This window comes from Phacochoerus africanus, chromosome 11 (genome assembly GCF_016906955.1).
Source record: "Phacochoerus africanus isolate WHEZ1 chromosome 11, ROS_Pafr_v1, whole genome shotgun sequence".
Lineage (NCBI taxonomy): Eukaryota > Metazoa > Chordata > Mammalia > Artiodactyla > Suidae > Phacochoerus > Phacochoerus africanus.
In genome coordinates this window covers 22,458,487-22,479,805 of record NC_062554.1, presented here as the reverse complement: position 1 = coordinate 22,479,805, position 21,319 = coordinate 22,458,487, and the positions used below count along the sequence as shown (strand labels likewise).

Here is a 21,319-nt window from a genome sequence, read left to right as displayed (position 1 = left end):
TTCATAAAAATCTTAGTTTCAGTTATAGATCATGCATGTGTTTTAAAATGTATTTCGTTAAAATAAAAAAGAGACATTGAAAGCCATGCGATTGGGTTTCTAGCGGTTTACTTTTTCTACCACTTATTAGTTGCCAGAGTTGAGAAAGTTCCTGATTTTACAAACCTTTATCCAAGACTTAATTTACATTAAACAGTCTTTCACAGGCATGATTTTTTTTTTTCTTCCCTAATGTTGATACGGTGCAGCGTAGGACAGTGGATACACAGCCTGTGAAAATTCCACACTTGAGTCTCTCTTCACCTGGCCTCTGGTACAAGTTTGAGAGGATTCTAACTACCAAACAGACTCTGCTACTAGGTAGCAAAACGCCAATTTCTAAAGAGAGTGAATCTGAGCTTCCCTAAAGCCCCTGAGAGCTAACGTCAGTTTTAACCATTAACTTCCCTGGACTCTTCATTCAGAAATTTCTTTAAAACTTGGCACCGGTGTGGGTTGGGGTAGGGGCTGGGGACGGGGGTGGCGGGCGTGGAGAAGAGGGAGATGGAGGGAAGCTTTAGGTGAGGGTGGCACTGGGGCTTTGGTTTGGGGGTGGGATGCCTAGCAGAGGATGCGCGGCAGAGGGGGGGACGCTAGGACGCCAAAGGCTATTTCCGGCTCAAATTTCCTTGCTCTCAGAGTGGAACTTTTTTTGAGGAGGGAAACGACCAGCCCCAAAGAACTTAGGTGTGTGTGTGTGTGTGTGTGTGGACAAGGGGGCGGCGGGCGTCCCACTCCCTGTCTGAGTACCGTCCTCCTCATCTTGGTGGGTCTTTCGGAGCAGGGCAGACCGGCCGGAGGCTGCGGGGGACGCCTCCCCATCCCAGCCCAGGACATCCTGAAGGGCGGCAGCCGCCACAACAGACGCGCCCCCAGACAAAGGGGCCGGCGCGGCGGGGCGGGCTCGCGCAGCCGGGGAGCGCGCTCCGAGCGGGGGGCCCGGGCCGCGGAGGGCGCCGCGCAGACCCCTCGCGGGCCGGGGCCGGGACGTCCGGAAGACCGGGCTCCGGGGCGCAGACCCCGCCCGGGCTGGCGCGGCGCCGGCTGCGGGCTTCCACTCAGTCTTTGACCCTCCGTCCCCACCCGGGCCCTGCCCCCTCGCAGGCCGCAGCACGGTGACCGCTGCCCCGGCGGCCGCCGCTCCTTTTCGGGCAGGCAGGCGGGCGGAGAGCGCGGCGCGGCGGGGCCGGCGGCATGGCTGTGTCCTGGAGGAGCTGGCTGGCCAACGAAGGGGTTAAGCACCTCTGCCTGGTAGGATGGCGGCCAAGGCTCTCCCGGCGTTTTTGTCTCTGGGGCAGCGAGGTGGATTCATTCTCTGAGCGCGCGCGGGTGGGAAGCTGGAAGTTTTGCCTCTCACGCAGACCTTCTCCACTAACAAAACTTTCTGCTGGGAACACCTGGAGATAACACCCATCCCCTCCCTCGCTTCCTCCTAAGGCTTGGGACGGTCCCTACACTTTGATGGGAGAGCGGATGTGGAGCCCAGTTAGGGAGCAGAGCTTTCTTCTTAACCCTTTACACATCCTTCTCTCCTTTGCTCTCTTCCCAGGTTGCTTCTGTGGGGTTTGGTATTTTTACAGCAAAGTGCTGTTTCTCATTAGCTAGTGTTCACGCAACTGATATTTTTAAAGTTGAACAACATACAACGCTTGGGACGTGGTGATGTCAGGTCATTTTGTCCTGCAGGGGTTTTCTGCGGTCTTTGGAAACCTGTCTGCATTCCACCTGCTTAATCTCAGGTGTGCAGGGGCTGAGTCAGGTCAGATTGGTTTTCCTTTGAGTAATTTTCAGTTTGCTGGCCAATTGAGAATACTTTCTGCAATTACTAGTTGAGGTTTGGTTGAAAGTATTGTGGCCAAAGAATGTCTTTCTTTGAGGTTTCCATTCATCAGGTGATGCTTACTGTTAATTTTTGTTTTCTCTCTCCCCTCCTATGATGTAGCTTATCTGGCTCTCCCTGAATGTCCTGCTTTTCTGGAAAACCTTCCTGCTGTATAACCGAGGGCCAGAGTATCACTACCTCCACCAGATGTTGGGGGTAAGTGAGCCTTGGGTGACCTGGTGGCATGGGTTTAATGTGGGCAGACAGTTGTTACAAAGCTTGGTCAGTTTTTCCATTCACTAAAGCAACCCTGGGTCCTTCCCTTCAGAAAGAGTGGTTATTCTCTAAAGTGGTCAGGGTTTCGTGATTTATCATTTACATTCATCCAAGTTGGAATGACTGACTCTTTTAAGAACCAAAGATAACATCTTCTAAAGTGAACTGCCAGACTAGGCTAGTAGCACCTGAGAAAAGGTGCTACTTACTCCTCACCAGCTGCAAAGTGCCCTGAAGGATCTCCTTCACTAGGGGACCGATACCATGACAGGCTTCCAGTTTTCACCCATCAAGACTTCAGCCTGCCCGTAAGCTTAAAAATAACTGCACAGTTATTTTTCACTGTCAGTTCTCACAAAGTGTGTGTCTAAGGCAGTTATTCATTTCTGGACATTTCTCGGCCACTTGCCCAAAGTTAGTGGTGGATTATGGTTCTAGTCTTCTGGTCTAATAGGAGAACGATACCGTGCGAAACTTTGCTCTGATTTATCTCCTGTTGATGTTTTTCTTTTCTCTATTCCGTGATGTGTCTGTTCTGATTCTTCCTGCCCATCTCTTTCCCACTTGACTCTGAAATAAAAGCCAGTGGCACTGCAGACGTCTTACTTTGCATAAGGAGTTAGCTTTTTCTAAGCAACAAGCACAATGTATGAAGAAACATATTGAAAAATCTTATTGCATCTGAAAAAGCAGATTTCGTCATTCCTTTTCGTTGGGGGAAATAAATGCATTCGAAATAGGAGAAGCACGGTTTTTCTTTTTCGTGGTTTAATGACCGTTTACAATTATGATTAGTTTAGATGAATTCGGTGAGTTCAGAAGCCTTCCATTTCCCACTTCACAGTTACAGGTCTCATTTATCTTTAAACCCTCAGCTCTCCAGTGGTGCTGTCACATAGTAGGGGCTCAATAAATATTGATCAGATGAATGAAGACAAAAATGATAAAAGGACTTAATGGAAAACTATGACGAAAAAGTGCAAAAGGCAGACGGAAGAAGAGAGAGGTCGTTGTAAAGTAGTTTTCATGGAAACCTGAGAATGATCATAGTGAGTTGACCCTGAACCCGTCTAGTCAGGAGTCCACATTTTATGAACAGTCACTGTGGAAAAGAGTGGTTTTATTTCTTGGCATCATGACAGAAGAAGAGAGATGACTTCCAAACTTCTTACTTTTTGGTAATCACCTATGTGAATTGTCTAGTCCTTAATGTATCAGCACCATTTGGAAAAGATACCACCTATCCTTTTCGTGAAAAAGAACTCTAGTTATAGTTTGAGTTTTCGCCTAATGAAGGAGCATTAATTTTATTTGTCCTAGGCTTATCTTTTCTAATCCTTTGATGATTGTGGTATTATATCATGGTATAAGCATTTTTAGGCATTTTTCAATTTGCAAAAAATACAGTATAATAATGAGATAAGTAATTTTAAAGGAAATGTTGCTGGCTCCCACATTTTACATGTTTAATAACTGTATATTATGAACTTAATGCCTTGGAGCAATTTTTCTTAGAACCTACCAAACACTCACAAGAACATGATTCCATCATGACAGAACTGTAGAAACTCTGAAAAGGACAAAGGTATTCTGATATTATAAGTCTCTTTTAGGTGAATTTTAAGTTCATAAAATCATGATGGTATTTCTAGAATAAATTTGATTTTGCTCCTGCTTTAAAACATAAAGTACTTCATTTGTGGAACATTTTGATAAAAGCATTTAGTCTAAGATGGCTGTTAGTCATCTGTAAAATGTAGGGTAATAGTAAATAGTAAAGTTGAACTAGTTTTATAGGAAGAAAGGGTCCATAGGCTACAGCTCATTTGCAGGAAGACATAGACACTGAGAAACAATCAGTTCTTTGTAGTAGCCTGAAATCTCTGCTTTCTATTGAAAAGTGACTTATTCACCTGTTTAGACTGATGATATACTAGTCACTTTCCAAACATCTTGCTGAAGCTAGGAAACTATTCTTCCCCTTTGCACATGGAGAAATATGGGCTCAGGAATCTGCATGTTTTGTTTGAGTCCCTTTGGCTGATCAGTGTCAGAGCTAGGATTTGAATGAAGTGCTGTCTGGCCTTTGGCTTTTCCTCACACTACACAGATTTTCCAAACCACTTCACTGGCCCATCTTAGCTACTTATGTCACTGATTAGTATTCTCAGGTACTTATGTCACTGATTTGTATTCTCTCTAGTCAGTGCTGACCATAATGTGAGTCATATATAATTTAAAGTTTTTCAGGAGTACTTTAAAAAAGTAAAAAAAAAAAAACCCAGTGGCGTTAACTCTTACAATATATTGTTAACTCTTATTTACAATATATTTTATTTAAAACAATATATCCAAAGTTTTATAACAGATTGATGCCTTCGACATAGGGTCAGTATTTTTAAAACATGAATGATATATTTTACATTATTTTGGCCTACTTTTTGAAAGACAATGTATGTTTTCACTATGTACATCAAAATTCAGTCACTAAATTTTCATCAGAAATACTTGACCTGTGTTTAAATTTCATAACATTTTACAGATGAAAAAGTTTTCCCAAACATGTTTAAAGATGTTCCAATAACACAAATGAGTATCAGCTTTTACACTTGAATTAATAAAATCAATAAGCCTAAAAATTCAGTTTCTTATTGGCGCTAGACACATTTCACGTGCTGGGTAACCATGTGTGGCTAGTGGTTACCATTTTGGATGGCTGGCTGTGGGAGGAGATATTCCTACCTTCGTGGCCAAATGCTATCAATATTTTGCTGTAAGACAAGCAACTAGCCACCATTCAGCCTAATAAAAAGATATCAGGATGTGTTTGGTCCTTTCGCTCCCCTTTCTCCTGAGCAGGAATTAATATTGGATGGGAAGTTGTAGGCTCTAGTTATTGGTATGTAACTATAAAAATAGCTCTGACTTCTCCCCCGTCGAGCTTCCTGGAGGTGGGAGCCTTTGAGAATGAAGGTAAAAGTACTTAATTCTCTTTTTATTACTAGTAGGCTACATGACTGTTCTCAGACCAAATTAAGGGCTAAAAAATTACATAAGAACTGATCGGGAAGAGATCTTAAGTGACAGAAGATGAAATAATGCTGGGATTTAATATGTCTTGGTAGGAGTTTTCATCATGATTGTTTTTACCCAGACTGGTCTGACCCAGACCTGGAGGCAGCATGGTCACGGCTGGTTTACGCCTGAGTTAATGTGCTTATCAGACTGTGCACTTCCTAGCAGATGTTTAATTATGACATGCTGTGGATATTGGAATCTTAAAATTAGCTAAGAGGAAAAAAGTCTTTTGAGGAAAGCCAAAACACACACCCAAACAAGCAAACATACAATAACTTTCTTCCACGTCTCATGACACTCTTTCAGATAAAGGACTCCACTTGTTACTTAAGATGAAATCTGTTTTTGATTTATTTATTTTCAAGGAATGGAAAATGTATTTAGTATGTTAATAGAAGGGACTCATGTGTTGTGACCAACTGAGAAATTTAGTTTCCTAAATTTTTTGAAAGATGCTGTCTATATAGCCTTCACATTTATGTTTATCTATTTCTGAGTTCTATTTCTGATGTTTTTAATGATTAAAAGATAGAATTTAATTGATATAAACATTTTAATTTGAGAAAAGAATGCACTTTCTGATATCACATTCAGTGTGTCTTGGTTTTATATATTTTTCCCCAAAGCTAACATTTGTGTATGGATCATTTGATTTCAACCTAGTTTTTCTCATGGTGCCATGATGAGAATTTAGCTGTTTTGGCTTTGTCTTACAATTATTATTTTATATCTACTGCATGGTCATGAAGATTTTTTTTTTCTTGTTTTAAACTCTTACTGAGATACCTATGATGATTGGAAAAAAGTTGTAAACATTGAGGTTTTTTTTCTAATTTTACAATGATGATCTTTCTTTGGTCAATCATTATCCTTCAAGTGATTTAAAAACATTAACAATTTACCCTCTCAAGAGTCCTAGAAGTTGTATCATAATTAACATTTTTCAGAGACTGAAATTTGATGTCATGTGAGTTTCTTAAGGTCGGAGATTGGAGTCTCAGGACAAATGAACCTGGGATTTTAAGTCAGCAGTGGTTTTATAGCTGGTCTAGGCAGCTTTAATTCTGCTGAGGACTGTATGACTCCTGTCAGGTTCAGAAAAGGCTTGATTTATTAACGCTTTCCTTTTGTTGCACAGAATATTGGGCTTTCAATTCAGAGGATACTTTTAACTAAAGTTGGTGTGTGTGTTTATTCTCAACATTCTGCTCATTGAAAACAGTTTACTTCCTGTTTATTGACAGGCTAAATGGATTGCATTATATTTAATCTATTTACCATAGAGGCTCAGAATTTTAGACTTGAAAGAGAGCTTTGAGATCTTTATTTAGATTTCTTCTTCATTTTCCCAAATAGAAAAGTGAGGTTGAAGTGATTTGCTCATTATCACCCACTCAATTAGTGGCTTGGTCACTACCTTGGCCCATTGGTCCTCTCAGTCCAATATTCAGCCTGTTGTAAAGGACAGGTATATAGATATATGCAAGACACATTAACCTCATCCTCTGTAGACCGTTCTGTAAGCTCTTTATCTTATGTGAAATGCACGTTAAAAACATTAGCATTTAAGAAGTTGTGGAAAAATATTTATACCCAAGATAACGTATATTTCCAGCATTAAGACAAATTGTTTAGACTTGTTTCAGACAAATTGTTCTGGACTTATGAGACTTGCTTTTATTTAAATTTTTTCTGATTCCATGATGTTTGGATGAATTTCAGCTCAACGTTTAACCTCTTTGCTATATTCAGCTAAATGCCCACTGTATAATTCTCTTATCAATACCATCCAAAACAGCTTAGAACTGGAAGTTGGAATTAATTTCAGAGATTTTCAAACCTACCTCATTTCATTATTAATAATATCAATAGCAGATTACATTCATTGAGAACTAAGTACCAGGTATTAATCTAAGAGTTTTGCTTGGATTAATTTATTTAATCTTTTCATCCATCCTATGGAATAGATATTTTTAATTCTTAATTTTGCAGCTAAGACAGTGAATTAGAGAAGTTCTGTCACTTGCCAGTGAGTGACAGAGGCAGATCTCTAGCCCCAAAAATCTTGATTCTAGAAGTTGTACTTTTCGTTTGTTTGTTTGTTTGTTTGCTTTTTAGGGCCACTTCCGCAGCATATGGAAGTTCCCAGGTTAGGGGTCGAATTGGAACTATACTCCCGGCCTACACCACAGACACAGAAATGCCAGATCTGAGCCACTTCTGCGACCTACACCACAGCTCATGGCAATGCCGGATCCTTAACCCACTGAGCAAGGCCAGGGATCAAACTTGAATCCTCATGGATACTGGTTGGGATACTAGTCGGGTTCGGGTTCCCCGCAATGGGAACTCCCTAGAAGTTGTGCTTTTAACCATTGGGCTTGTCTGCCTCTAGGCAACGTTAGTATTAGGCTGAACTGTATGGAATTGCCATTTTGATAGAAGAAAAATAATCAAATATCAGCCACTGCATGTGATTCAACCTAATGACAGCCATTACAATTTATTAATCACATGTCATGGACCAGACATTATGCTCTTTTATAATCTCATTTAGTCCTAACATGTTTAATTAATCCTTACGCTAACCCTGGGCGATAAGGTTATCCCTTTACGGAATTGAGAAACAGATCCCGAGTGGTTAGGTAACTTTTCCCAGGTCACAGAGCTAACAACTGGAGAGGCCCAATTTGAGCCCACACTTGTCACAAACTAAAGATCACACTTGCTCCTCCAGAGAGGTTCTGACACACATAGGGTTAGAACCTGGAATTTTCTACTTTTTTTTTTTTTGCTATTTCTTGGGCCGCTCTCGTGGCATATGGAGGTTCCCAGGCTGGGGTCCAATCGGAGCTGCAGCCACCGGCCTACGCCAGAGCCGCAGCAACACGGGATCCGAGCCGCGTCTGCGACCTACACCACAGCTCACGGCACCGCCGGATCGTCAACCCACTGAGCAAGGGCAGGGACCGAACCCGCAACCTCATGGTTCCTAGTCTGATTCGTTAACCACTGCGCCATGAAGGGAACTCCGAATTTTCTACTCTTACCCAGAGTTCTTATGCACCCCGCCTCAGTGGCTCTAGATAAGACTTTATAAGTATGTTTGTGTTTTTGTATCTATAAGTAAATGTAAGAATGTAGTTTATAGATTATTCTTAAACCTGAAGCAGACTTGTACACCTCCCCCTAACTGATTCCACTGCGTTCATTTGCTTGGGCTTCTGTAACAAAGGACCACTGAGGCCGAGTGGCTTCAACAACAGAAATGTCTTTCTTCACAGTTTTGGAGGCTCTATGCTTTCTCCTGGGGAAGAACACTCAGCCTGAGGGAATGGACCGTGTATGTTTTCAGTATGTTATAGGGAAATGCCTTCGTTAAGGACTTGGTGCAGAGTTAAATATGGACAATAGGTCTGTTGAGTCCAGTTAGTGTTTCCAGTTCATCATGGTAATAAACATTGTGTTGATCACGAAATTTATTTTAAAAGTGCTCAGGTAATTCTGGGGCAGAACATTAATCATCCCTAATCCCTTATTGACAGTAAGCTTTGGAGCTACATGGATATGGGTTTGAACGGCATTTATCTCGCTTCAAGATTTTGGCAAATTGCTTCCCTGCGTCTGAATTATAACTCATCTATAAAGTCAGGCTTAGGGAGTTTCTGTTGTGGCTCAGTGGTAATGAACCCGACTAGTATCCATGAGGACGTGGGTTCAATCCCTGGCCTCACTCAGCGGGTTAAGGATGTAGCGTTGCCGTGAGCTGGGGTGCAGGTCTCAGACATGGCTTGGGTCCCACATTGCTGTGGTTGTGGAGCAGACCAGTAGCTGTAGCTCTGACTTTACCCCCTAGGCTGGGAACTTGCATATGCCCCAAGTGCAGCCCTAAAAGCAAAAAACAAACAAACAAACAAACAAAAAACAGGCTTAAACCTTCCTCTTGGGTTAGTTGTGAAGATTACATGAGAAAACACAAATGAAATGCTTAGCACTTAGTGCATATGTGCTTAGCAAAGGTAGACATTACTGTAAATATTAAGTAATATTATTTAGCATTAATAGTATTAAAACTATTCATGGTACTAGGTAGTCATACATTATTTATGTTTATCAACAAAAATATTAAAAGGGATTCAGAGAAATATGAAAATGAAAGGAATTTGCTGAGCATGTGACAGATGGCTTTAGGACAGAGACTTTTCCTTTCCTTTGGTTGACCTCTGGCTGCCCCTACTCTGGTCCTTCTGGACAAAGGAAGCCTATCCACTGCTATTTGTCATTGGCACAAGGTCTGTAGCAACTTGGTTATGATTGCAGAGTGGAATTTCAGCTTGAGGTAGAACACATAAAATTCAAAAAAAGGTTTTATTAATCTTCATTGAACCTTGGAGTCTTCAACAGATAAACAAGGGAAATAATACCTATTTCAGAAGATTACTGTGAACCTTAAAGAAAATTAGAAGAAATAATAAAAATAACAACTAGAGCCAACGTTCATTGACATGGACTTGTTGGCCAGACACGTTAAATTACATTCAAATCAGAGTCCTGACTAGTCTACAAGGTGGGTTATATTACATAAGAGGAAGCTAAAGCACAGACATTATAAATAACTTGCTCATGGATTATTAACGTAGCTCACACAAAGCCTATTATGCAATCAGAGTTTCAAAAATGCCAGCTTTCCTCCTCCCCTCCCTGTCCTCTCATCCTTCTTATTCATACACAGCAATTCACTTAACTATTCTGTGGTCCCATTAAAACAGGGTGTTGTTTCGAGAATTAGGTATGACTTAACAGATAGGGAACTACTTTGAGGAATTGAAGGCATCATCTCCGATGTAAAAAATAATGATTATTGTTTCATATTATTTCTAGCTCCTATTCAGTTCTCCCAGTTTTTAATGCTCCACCCATTGGGACCCTAACAGAGCTCCTTTTGGAACATAAAGAACAGTTTTTGGACAAAGAAATGAGACGATTTCATCTTCGTGACAGAAAAGTGGCAAATGGCTCATAATCCCTAATATGCTTTACATTCACAGTGTTGATTATTGAAGTGGGATCTTGAAGGGCTGTGACATGTTGTAATTAATAATTTCCAAGGCATGAACTGAGCGTGAGAGTAAGAGTAAATTACTTTAGTGTAATAGTAAATTACCTAGATGAGAAGTGAGCCTACCTCGTTTCTTAAGTATCCATGTCTTAATGTAACTTTGTGATGTGATAAAAGACAGTGTAGTAAAGAGTCTTGTGAAATATAGTTTCTTTTCAGTTCTGGGATTAAAGAAAAAGTAGATTGAGGAGAAGGTGGAGTTTTCAAGATCAATAGAATTTTTTTACATTTTTAAAAATTGGAAAATTGAATTCAACAGCGACTTCTATGTACGGATAAATGAATCTGATTCATATTTTGTAGGGAAAGGTTGCATGCTTTGATGATTTTCATAGATTTGGAAATTTTTAAAAGTCTCCAGATGTATATCAAGAATATCAGAGGTCTTATATAGTTTAAGGCAAGAAGAGATAAGTGATGTACACTAAGTGAAAGCATCTTATATATCTGAGATTGTAAAAAAAAATGGGTATGTGGAAAGAATGAAATAATGCCATTTGCAGCACCATGGATGCAACTAGAGATTATTATACCAAGTGAAGTAAGTCAGAAAGAAAAAGACATACACCATGTGATATCACTTATATGTGGAATCTAAACTATGGCACAAATGAATTTATCTACACAACAGAAACAGGCCCACAGACATAGAGAATAGACTTGTGGTTGCCAAGGGGGAGGTGGGAGGGCGTGGGATGGACTGGTAGTTTGGGCTTAGTAGATGCAAACTATTACATTTAGAACGGATAAGAATGAGGTTCTACTGTACAGCACAGAGAACCATATCCAATCTCGTGGGATAGACCATGATGGAGAATAATATAAAAAAAAAGAATATGTATGTATGACGAAGTCACTTTGCTATATAGCAGAAATTGGCACAACATTGTAAATCAGCTATACTTTAATAAAAAATAAAAACAGATGAAAATCCCAAAGCAGAACAGAAAGATGATTAACTAGAAAGTTACTTAAAATAGTGTCATAAGTTCCTACTGTTAAAAAAAAAAATGGGTACAGCAACACTAAGATAAACTTAAGGAATGACTATGGTGAATGTTTTTCTAATGATAGTTCTTGTTCCTTGATAGTGTTATCAAATAGCTGATTTCCAATTTCCGGTAATTTTCTTTAATATAATCTTAGAAAACTCCAGTCCATTGGAAGGACCTGAATTGGTAGTGATCCAAACAAGTTTCTTTACATTTTATCCTGAGTGAACTCTGTCACCCCACCTCTTACAGGATCATGAGTTTCAAGGATGCCCTAAGAAGAGACAGTTGTGGAGCGAGAAAATAAGAACTGTCTTCTGTGTACTGATGAGATAGGTGATGAGAATGTTTTTGTCTCTCACTGATTTTTCTTGGCCAAGTTGCTTTTGCTCAGTTACTTTGGGCCTTTGAGCTTTGTTAATTCTCTTTTTGAGGTTTGGAAAGCATGGGCCCCAAAGCACATTTGTAAAGTGCTTGGAGTTATGCAAGCAAAGGTGAAAATGCATTTTTCTTTTCTTTTCCTTTTTCTTCCATAGCTCAAAATATCCAAAGGGAAAACCAAGCAAATATCATCAGTGGTCTATACTAATGGATTCCAACTGGAAAAAAAATGACTCATATTAAACCACAAGAATGTAGAGCTTCGGTATAAAAGTTCTTCTCCCACTTGAGAAATGGCATTTGTTACCTACAATAGAACTTTTCTGGGGGTTGGGCCTCGGTTTGGACTATGTAGGAACCTTCATTGAGCTGTTCAGCTATCTTGATCTTGTACTTTTTTTTTTTTTTTAATGCAAGAGAGTGAAAAAAATGAGTTCAGTGAAAATCTTGGAAGAGTTTAATTTTCTGGATCATAATGGATCTACGAGCTTTCCTTAATTTTAGTTTGCCTGAAGAAAAATAGTGTTAGACTTGTACTGGTTTTAAAGCTTGAGTGTGTCATGCTTAAAGAAGAAAATACACTTTGTTCAGTCCACGGATTTTAGATATATGAAATTTAATTTGTTAAAGTCTCATCTGATAATGCATTCTAATTCATGTTAAAGCCAAGTATCTGTTATTGCCTTTTCCTCAACATGGAGCAACTATTAATTTAAATTTCAAATATGGTATTATCTGAAAATTTCAGAGTATCTAGTGGCAACAGTATAATGTAGTGAAAGGAACATGATTTTGTAGATAAATTGACCCAAGTTGAAATATTGACTTCTTAATAACTGTATCTTTCAGTAATTTATCAAAATCTCCAAAGCCTTGCTTTCCTCAGTTTTAATTGAGAATTATATTATTAAATGGAACTGCATGAAAATTCCAATATTGAAACCTTTTAACTTACAAAAGTGGCATTTTGCATAGTGTTAACCTAATTTCTCGCTTATAGAATTATTATTATTTGAGGAGATGGTTAATTAAGATGAGGAAGAAATGAGTGTGAAGCCCACAGATTGTGTTACTTCCCTTCTTTTTCTTTTTCTTTCTTTTTTCTTTTTTTTTGATCTTTTTGTCTCTTTAGGGCCACACCCATAGCATATGGAGGTTCCCAGGCTAGGGGCCTAATCATTGCTGTAGCCACCGGCCTATGCCAGAGCCACAGCAAAACAGGATTCGAGCCACCTCTGCATCCTATACCACAGCTCACGGCAACGCCGGATAATTAACCCACTGAGCCAGGCCAGGGATCAAACCCGCGTCCTCATGGATGCTAGTCGGGTTTGCTAACTGTGAGCCACGATGGGAACTCCTACTTCCCTTCTTTCTAATGGCAAGTTAGAGTAGACAAATGAATGACATTTGTCTAGACTCATTTCTTTCAAGAAACTGTTGTTTTTTTTTTTTTTTTTTGGCCTTGCCCATAACATATGGAAGTTCCTGGGACAGGGATTGAGCTCACGCCACCACAGTGATAATCCTGGATCTTTAACCTGCTGCACCAGCAGAAACCTCCAGGAAATGCTGTTGAAGTTTAAGAATGTTTTGCTATTGAAATCTATTTGTAAATATTTGCTAATGTCTAAAAGTTTCCAGTAACTTAGAGAGGTTAATGCCTCGTTTTGTGCAATGTATAAATTCTGAAGTGTTTTTAAAAAGATAATGAAAAAAAAGATAATGTGCAAATGACAATATATATTTTTTCTTTGTTATCGTTTCAAAACCAATTACATTCACAAACCTATGCCTCCATGGCAACTCAAGCTGCTGCACTGGAATTCTTAACCATGGCGCCGCAGCAGGAACTCCTGAAATACTTTTTTTTTTTTTTCAGAAATTGTTTGCTAAGTGTCTTAGCGTATAAGCTAATCGTATATATGATATGATATGATAATGATATCAAACATGTTGTGGCACCTGTCACAAAAGAATCGTAGGTTGACTGGTTTCATGCTTGGGCCCAGTTATAGTAGTGTCCAAGAATCAGTAACTTTCTCTCTTATGCCCTCCCATCACCCCAATAATTCTTCTTTATGTCATGTGGGACTCTTTCTTTCCCCTTTATAGCTGTAATGTCATTCATTATAAATTGCTCCTCGTCCTTCTCCCTAGCCTAGCCTATCCCAGTGCTGTAAACAAACATCTCATTTATCCAAAGGTTGGAAGAAGAGAGGCCAGCAACTTAATGTCCTTCTGAAAGCGTCCACTTTAAGTCATGGAAATATTTGCAAGATAAGTTTTAAAAGTTTATGTATGTATTTTTCAGTATGCAAATAATACATAAAATTAAGGAAAACTGTGGAAAACGTAGAAAAGTAGAAAGGAAAAGAAAATTGCAACTTATGTTCTTTATTTTAAGATAATATGACTCCTCTGATTGTACTTTTAAGACTTTCCCAACTTTATTCTCTTTAGAAAATATGACTTTCTTTTTGCATTCGGAAATATGGCAAAATATATTGAAATGCAGTATTTTGGGCCGATAATCAAATAGACTTTAAGGAAATGTTCTATAGTAGGTTCTTAAGTATATCATTAATTTAAGCCAATTTTAGTAATGACAGTCCAGTTTCTTTTTTAACAAGCCTCCAAAATATCTGTCAGCTTCTTTAAGTCTTCCTTCTGATTTATTCAGTAAGCTCATTCTGCATTTCAGTTTTTTGGGGGGAAGGTTACTTAAGTTTATTTAATTTAAAGGCTGTGATAATTTCTGCTGTACAACAGAGTGACCCAGTCATGCATATACACATACCCTTCCTCTCTCCGGATCTTTTCCCACGTAGATTCTCACAGAATACCGGGTAGAGTTCTCTGTGCCATAGAGCAGGTCCTCGTTGGCCAGTCATTCCATGTACCACAGTGTGCATCTGCCAATCCCAAACCCCCAGTCCATCTCTCCCCCTTACCACCTGTCCCCTTTGGTAACCATAAGTTTTGCAGAGTCTATGAGTCTCTGTCTGTTCTGCAAATAAGTTCATTTGTATCCTTTCTCTTTTTAGATTCCACTTTTAGGTGACATCATATGATGTTTGTCTTTCACTGACTAACTTCACTTAGTATGATAGTTTCTGGGTCCATCCATGTTGCTGCAAATAGGATTATTTCATTCTTTCTTATGGCTGAGTAATATTCCATTGTATATATGTATCACATCTTTATCCACTCCTCTGTTGATGGACATTTAGGTTGCTTCCATATCTCGGCTATTGTAAATAGTGCTGCAGTGAGCTTTAGGGTGCATATATCTTTTAGAATTACAGTTTTCTCTGCATAGATGTCATAGGAGTGGGCTTGCTGGATCATGTGATAGTTCTATTTTTAGTTTTTGTAGGAACCCCCATACTGTTTTCCATAGTGGTTGCACCAATGTGCATTCCTACTAACAGTGTAGGAGGGGTCCCTTTTCTCCACACCCTCTTCAGCATTTACTGTTTGTAGACATTTTGATGATGGCCATTCTGGCTGGTGTAAGGTGGAACCTCATTGTAGTTTTGATTTTGCATTTCTCTAATAATTAGTGATGTTGAGCATCTTTTCATGTGCTTTTTGGCCATCCGTTTGTCTGCTCTGGAGAAATAACTTTTTAGATCTTCCACCCATTTTTTTATTTTTTATTTTTTTTATTTTTTTGTCTTTTTGCCATTTCTTGGGCCGCTCCTGAGGCATATGGAGGTTCCCACGCTAGGGGTCTAATCGGAGCTGTAGCCTCCGGCCTATGCTAGAGCCACAGCCACGCGAGATCCGAGCCGCGTCTGCAACCTACACCACAGCTCACGGCAACACCAGATCCTTTAACCCACTGAGCAAGGGCAGGGACCGAACCCGCAACCTCATGGTTCCTAGTCGGATTCGTTAACCACTGAGCCACGACGGGAACTCCCCCACCCATTTTTTTAAATTTATTTTTTATTTTTTTAATTTGGTTCTTTGTTTTTTGACATTGAGCTACAGGAGGTGTTTATATATTTTGGAGATTAATCCCTTGTCAGTTGCTTCATTTTCTCCCATTCTCTGGGTTGTCTTTTTGTTTTGTTCATGGTTTCCTTTGCTATGCAAAAACTTTTAAGTTTAATTAGGTCCCATTTGTTTATTTTTGTTTTTATTGTTATTACTCTAGGAGGTGGATCTGAGAAGATATTTCTGCAGTTTATGTCAGACAGTGTCCAGCCTATGTTTTCCTCTAAGAGTTTTATAGTATCTGGTCTTACATTTGGGTCTTTAATCCATTTTGAGTTTATTTTTGTGTATGGCGTTAGAGAATATTCTAATATCATTTTTTTGCGTGTTGCTGTCCAGTTTTCCTAGCACCCCTTATTGAAAAGACTCTCTTTTTTCCATTGTATAATCTTGCCTCCTTTGTCATAAATTAATTGACCATAGGTGCTTGGGCTTATTTCTGGATTTTCTATCATATTTTCATATTTAATATATATTTGTGTATTTATTTTAGAAAATAAAGTAAAATAGAAAAAATAATTTATATCCCAGCATCTACACGTACCTACTGTTATCATTTTAGTGTGTTTTCTAAAGTCAAGGTTTTTTAAAATAAGAATATGATCATTTAGAATAAATAGTTTTGTATTCTTTTAAAATATAGCATTAAATATTACATCAGATTTATCCCAGTTACCGCAAAGTCATTGTCAAACATGAATTACTTATTTTTATATTTTACTGAAGAAATAAAAACATACCTAACTTAAACATTCTCATATTTTTGGACATCCAGTTGGCTCCTGTTACTTCATTTACCAAGAAAATGCTGTGAAAAACATCATTGTGCAAAATACTCTCCTTTGTTTTTACAGTTACGTCCTTTGGGTGTGTTATTAGGATTTCAAGTTATTTTAACCCATTTAATTTCATTTATTTTGAATTTTTATTGTTATTTATCCATTTGGTCTTTGGTGCTTAATTGTTAAACTGTATTACATTTCAAAAGAAATACATGCTTCTCTATATTGAATGCTGATGATATAAAATTAGAAACGTCTCTTTACTTCTCAGAGGTAGCCAATCGTATTTATAAAAATCTATGTTAATTTCTATATCTATGCCTGTATATGTAGATGAACATTTATATACATACATGTTATTAATTCAAATATATAAAGACATTATTATTTCATTTTTGTTTTACAAATTTATTTTTAATGGCCACATGGTATCCTATAATGTGAATGATAATTTATTGTATTTCTCCACAGTTGGCCTTTTTAGTTCTTTTTTTTTTTTGTCTTTTTGCTATTTCTTGGGCCACTCCCTTTGGCATATGGAGGTTCCCAGGCTAGGGGTCGAATCGGAGCTGCAGCCACCGGCCTATGCCAGAGCCACAGCAACTCGGGATCCGAGCCGCGTCTGCAACCTACACCACAGCTCATGGCAACGCCGGATCGTTAACCCACTGAGCAAGGGCAGGGACCGAACTCGAAACCTCATGGTTCCTAGTCGGATTCGTTAACCACTGCGCCACGACAGGAACTCCTATTCTTTTTCTTTTTCTTTTTGGCTTTTTAGGGCTGCACTCGCAGCATATGGAGGTTCCCAGGCTAGGGATCCAGCATCTGCTGGTCTATGGCATAGCCTTAGCAATGCTGTGTCTGCAATCTACACCACAGCTCATGGCAGCACTGGATCCTTAACCCACTGAGCGAGGCCACGGATTGAACCTGCATCCTCATGGTTCCTAGTCGGGTTCATTAACTGCTGAGCTACAATGGAAGCTCCTAGTTCTATTCTTTATATCACAGGTCATACTGAAGTGGGTATCCTTGTAGAAATTTACGTGTACCTTTGGATAAATATTTGTTTGCTATTTTACATTTTTAAGAATGTTCAAAGCGTCTTTTTTTTTTTTTTTGTCTTTTTAGGGCCATACCCATGGCACATGGAGGTTCCCAGGCTAGGAGTCAAAGTGGAGCTGTAGCTGCTGGCCTGCGCCATGGCCACAGCAACACCAGATCCGAGCCATGTCTGTGCCTACACCACAGCTCACATCAATGCCAGGTCCTTAACCCACTGACTGAGGTCAGGGATTGAACCTGTGTCCTCATGAATACTGGTCCAATTCCTTTCTGGTGAGCCACAAGGGGAACTCCCCAAGATGTGATATTTTGGTCTTATTTAATGTTAGTATTTTAGAGAAAAAAGATGAAACTTTATTTACGTTTTTTCTCTTATACCAATTTATCTTCTTATATTTTATTTAATGTATTGTTTTACCAACAGATGAACTAGTGTGGGCCACTGTATGTTGATCAATTAAATATTGAATAGTTTGTCCAAAGAGTCTAATGCTTAAATATGTGTGCATCAGGAAGTTTAGGTAAATGGTCTATAGCAAATGATCCATTCATCCAGTCCATCTCTACCTGCTCTGTTAGGTATTTGGGCCTTTTTAATGCATTTAGGTTCTTACTCTTAGAATTGATAACTTCTTGGGGACAGTATGTATATATATATATATATTTCTTGAAAGACTGGAAGAAATTCAGCATGGAAGTTATGGTTAAAAGATACTCAGCTAGGATTGCTAGTATTTTGAAGACAAAATTAGAACTTAAAGACAATTTTATAGATTCAATTAAAAAAATTATTAACTAACAGCATTGAGTTCAGCAGTGGCAAAATAGATATGTTGAAGTAGGTTACGCTTGAGAGATATGAGAGAAAAATCTTAATATTGAATATCCTGTACTCAATATATGAGCTTTAATATATGTCATTACGGATCATCTGTTTAAAATTCTAACCAAGTGAAAGGGTTCTGTTGCTGTGATTGTTGTTTCCTTTCAAGAATTAATCCATATGTTCAAGTTACTAGTATATAAGCTTTGTTTTCTAAATTTTAGGAGGAATATAGAGAAATTGAAAAATAATCACACACACACACACACACACACACACACACAGAGTTCCCGTTGTGGCTCATGGGTTAAAGAACCTGACTAGCATCCATGAGGACGCTGGTTCAATCCCTGGCCTTGCTCAGTGGGTTAAGGATCAGGCATTGCCGTGACCTGTGGTGTAGGTTGCAGATGCGGCTCGGAGCCCGAGTTGCTGAGGCTGTGGCATAGGCCAGCAGCTACAGCTCCAATTCGACCCCTAGCCTGGGAACCTCCATGTGCCTTGGATGCGGCCCTAAAAAGACAAAAACCAAAAAAAAAAAAAAAGGAAAGAAAAAAGAAAAATGGTTTAAAGATGAGAAAGATACAAGGTTTGGGGATAATCGTTTCTGATGAAAAGTAGCTTAGAGGTGACTCAGTACTCAGTAATTGTGGTCAAATGTGCTGGACCTGTGATGTAGGAGAAATTGGGCCTTTCTCAGCTTTCCAGCCAATCAGTCTCTGCAAAATACATTTCACTCCTTGGCACTTTTCCCTGTGCGTGGATCATTTCTATAGGAGGAGGAAAATGCAACCGTGATGTACAGTCAAATGCCCTGTAACTCTCAAGACCCTTATTGTTGAGCCTTAGAAAGCACTGAGAGAAAGGGTTGGACATGAAGGTTGGGCATCTATGACAGGAATGTCATAGATGAATTTTTAAAAAATTCCATTTTAATAATGTTTGTCAGCTAAAGAGGCCAAGTCATTTTCACTTGATACATTTTTACCTTTTAGAACAGTTTTATGAGGGAATGTGGAGGACATTTTTATTATTGTTTTGTTGAATTCTTCAGTGCTGGGCTTTGGAGACAAGTGACCTGGTAGAGGTCACAGGTGTTAGCTGTGGTGAAAATGTCATACCTTTAAACCTGGTGACTGTTCCTTAGACAGCAGTGCCTTTAGAAATCCACGAGTGTGTTTATATGTGGTTCTGACTGCCATTTAAGTTGAACTTTAACTTTTCCAGATAGACGCATAGTCTGGAAGTGAACCTCTTCTGCTCTCTGGGCTTTTGGCACAGGAAAGACAAGGTAGACAAAACTGGGACAGAACTTCATGTATCAGTCTTGCTTTTTTCTGCTTTTTCTGTAATAGCTACAGTTTCTTCTGATTCATAATAGACTTCTAAGGAGAGACCACATTTCTGCTGAAAATGGAAGTTACTTCATTTCTAGAAATGGCAGCATAAAGGATGATGACATATAAAAGGAAAGATTTGAGTTAAACATAAGGATATGTGGATAAAGTATCAGAATGGACACTATACTTTGGTGGTTCCTTTAGTTACATGCTTCATTCTTTCAAACTGGTAGCTTCTTCTAGAGGCATTTTTTTAAAAAAAAAAAAAAAAACAGTTTATAGATGGGAAGAAAGGTCAACTTGAGTCAAAAGTTCCATCATGGTTAAAAATCTCCAGGGCAGTTAGTTGACAGAAACCAGCTTAGGATCATTTGGAATGAATCAGAGTTTTTTTATAATGGCATGAAGGGACATTCATGAGCTTTTGGATATACCCCAAGAGCACTGAATTGGTAGTTTATATATATATATATTTTTTAAAAGAAATAATTACTGAAATTATTATTAAGGACTTTCTGGTTGCTCATGACATGTTATTCATTATTATTTCCATATGGAACCTTATCAAAATAACTAGGTGATCCACTTTCGAAGTAGCCCTTCATTGAAATGCCTTTTTTCTTTTATTTATTTATTTATTTATTTATTTATTTATTTATTTATTTATTTATGTATTTATTTATCTTTTTTTGTCTTTTTAGGGCTACACCTGCGGCATATGGAGGTTAGGGGTAGGGGGTCCAGTCGGAGCTGTGGCCATCAGCCTACTCCAGAGCCGCGTCTGTGACCTACACCACAGCTCACGGCAACGCCAGATCCTTAACCCACTGAGCGAGGCCAGGGATCGAACCTGAAGCCTCGGATTCGCGAACTGCTGAGCTACGATGGGAGCTCCGAAATGCCTTTTTTCTTAAGTGCAACCGTGCTCCCAGGGAATGTCCACCATATTCTAAATTCATAGCCCTATTGTAATATATAAATGGTACAAACTAAACATTTAAATTAGAACTGAAGTTTTGATTTATAGGTTGAAGAAAAATAAATTGTTCTGATTTTTTGCCGTGGATCCCTTTGGTTACTATACAGACTATAAAAAAAAATACCTCCTGCTGCTTTGGAAAATCATACAGACTGCTTTACGGGGTTGTCTCTTGTTTATGTATCTGTATCATGACAGCTTTCTTTTGGCTTCCACTGCCAGAAGAATACTTTCCCCAAGGAATATTTTTTTGAAATGTTTCTTTAGTTTTTTTGGTATGTACATGCATTTTGAGATTCCCAAGGATAAGAGGCAGTTTGAGCTTTTCTACTTTCTTTGCTGCCACTCACTAGCTTTGTGGAGAAAAAAAGGATAAAATTAGTAATTAAATCATTGCAGGATAATGGCTTGAGTGTTCCAAAGGAGGCATGGTAAAAGGCAGAAGGGAAGCCTTGAGAAAGATGCTCCAAACTTTTCAGAATATTTGTAAAGGGGGTAAGTTTGGGGGTTATGGATGAGGATGTGGGCCCTCTCAAGGCTTAATGGAGAGAATGACCCTTGGGCTGAGACTTGAAGCATAACGAAGGGTTCATCCGGTACTTCGCGTGGAGGTCG

At 38.9% G+C, this 21,319-nt stretch overlaps 1 protein-coding gene across 3 annotated transcripts in view; it reads left to right on the top strand.

Moving 5' to 3' along the window:
* The first annotated feature begins 644 nt into the window (after positions 1-644).
* The window catches only part of NOX4 (NADPH oxidase 4), a 148,185-nt gene continuing 127,510 nt past the window's right edge, over positions 645-21,319 (top strand). Inside the window, exons 1-2 of one of the 3 annotated variants that reach the window (XM_047753098.1) lie at positions 645-726; positions 1,982-2,077. In XM_047753098.1, coding sequence (XP_047609054.1) covers positions 2,069-2,077 — 9 coding nt within the window. In that variant the 5' untranslated portion in view covers positions 645-726; positions 1,982-2,068. Of the gene's footprint in view, positions 727-993; positions 1,291-1,981; positions 2,078-21,319 lie in introns of those variants that run through there. The other 2 variants (XM_047753095.1, XM_047753097.1) reach the window with 2 other exon arrangements.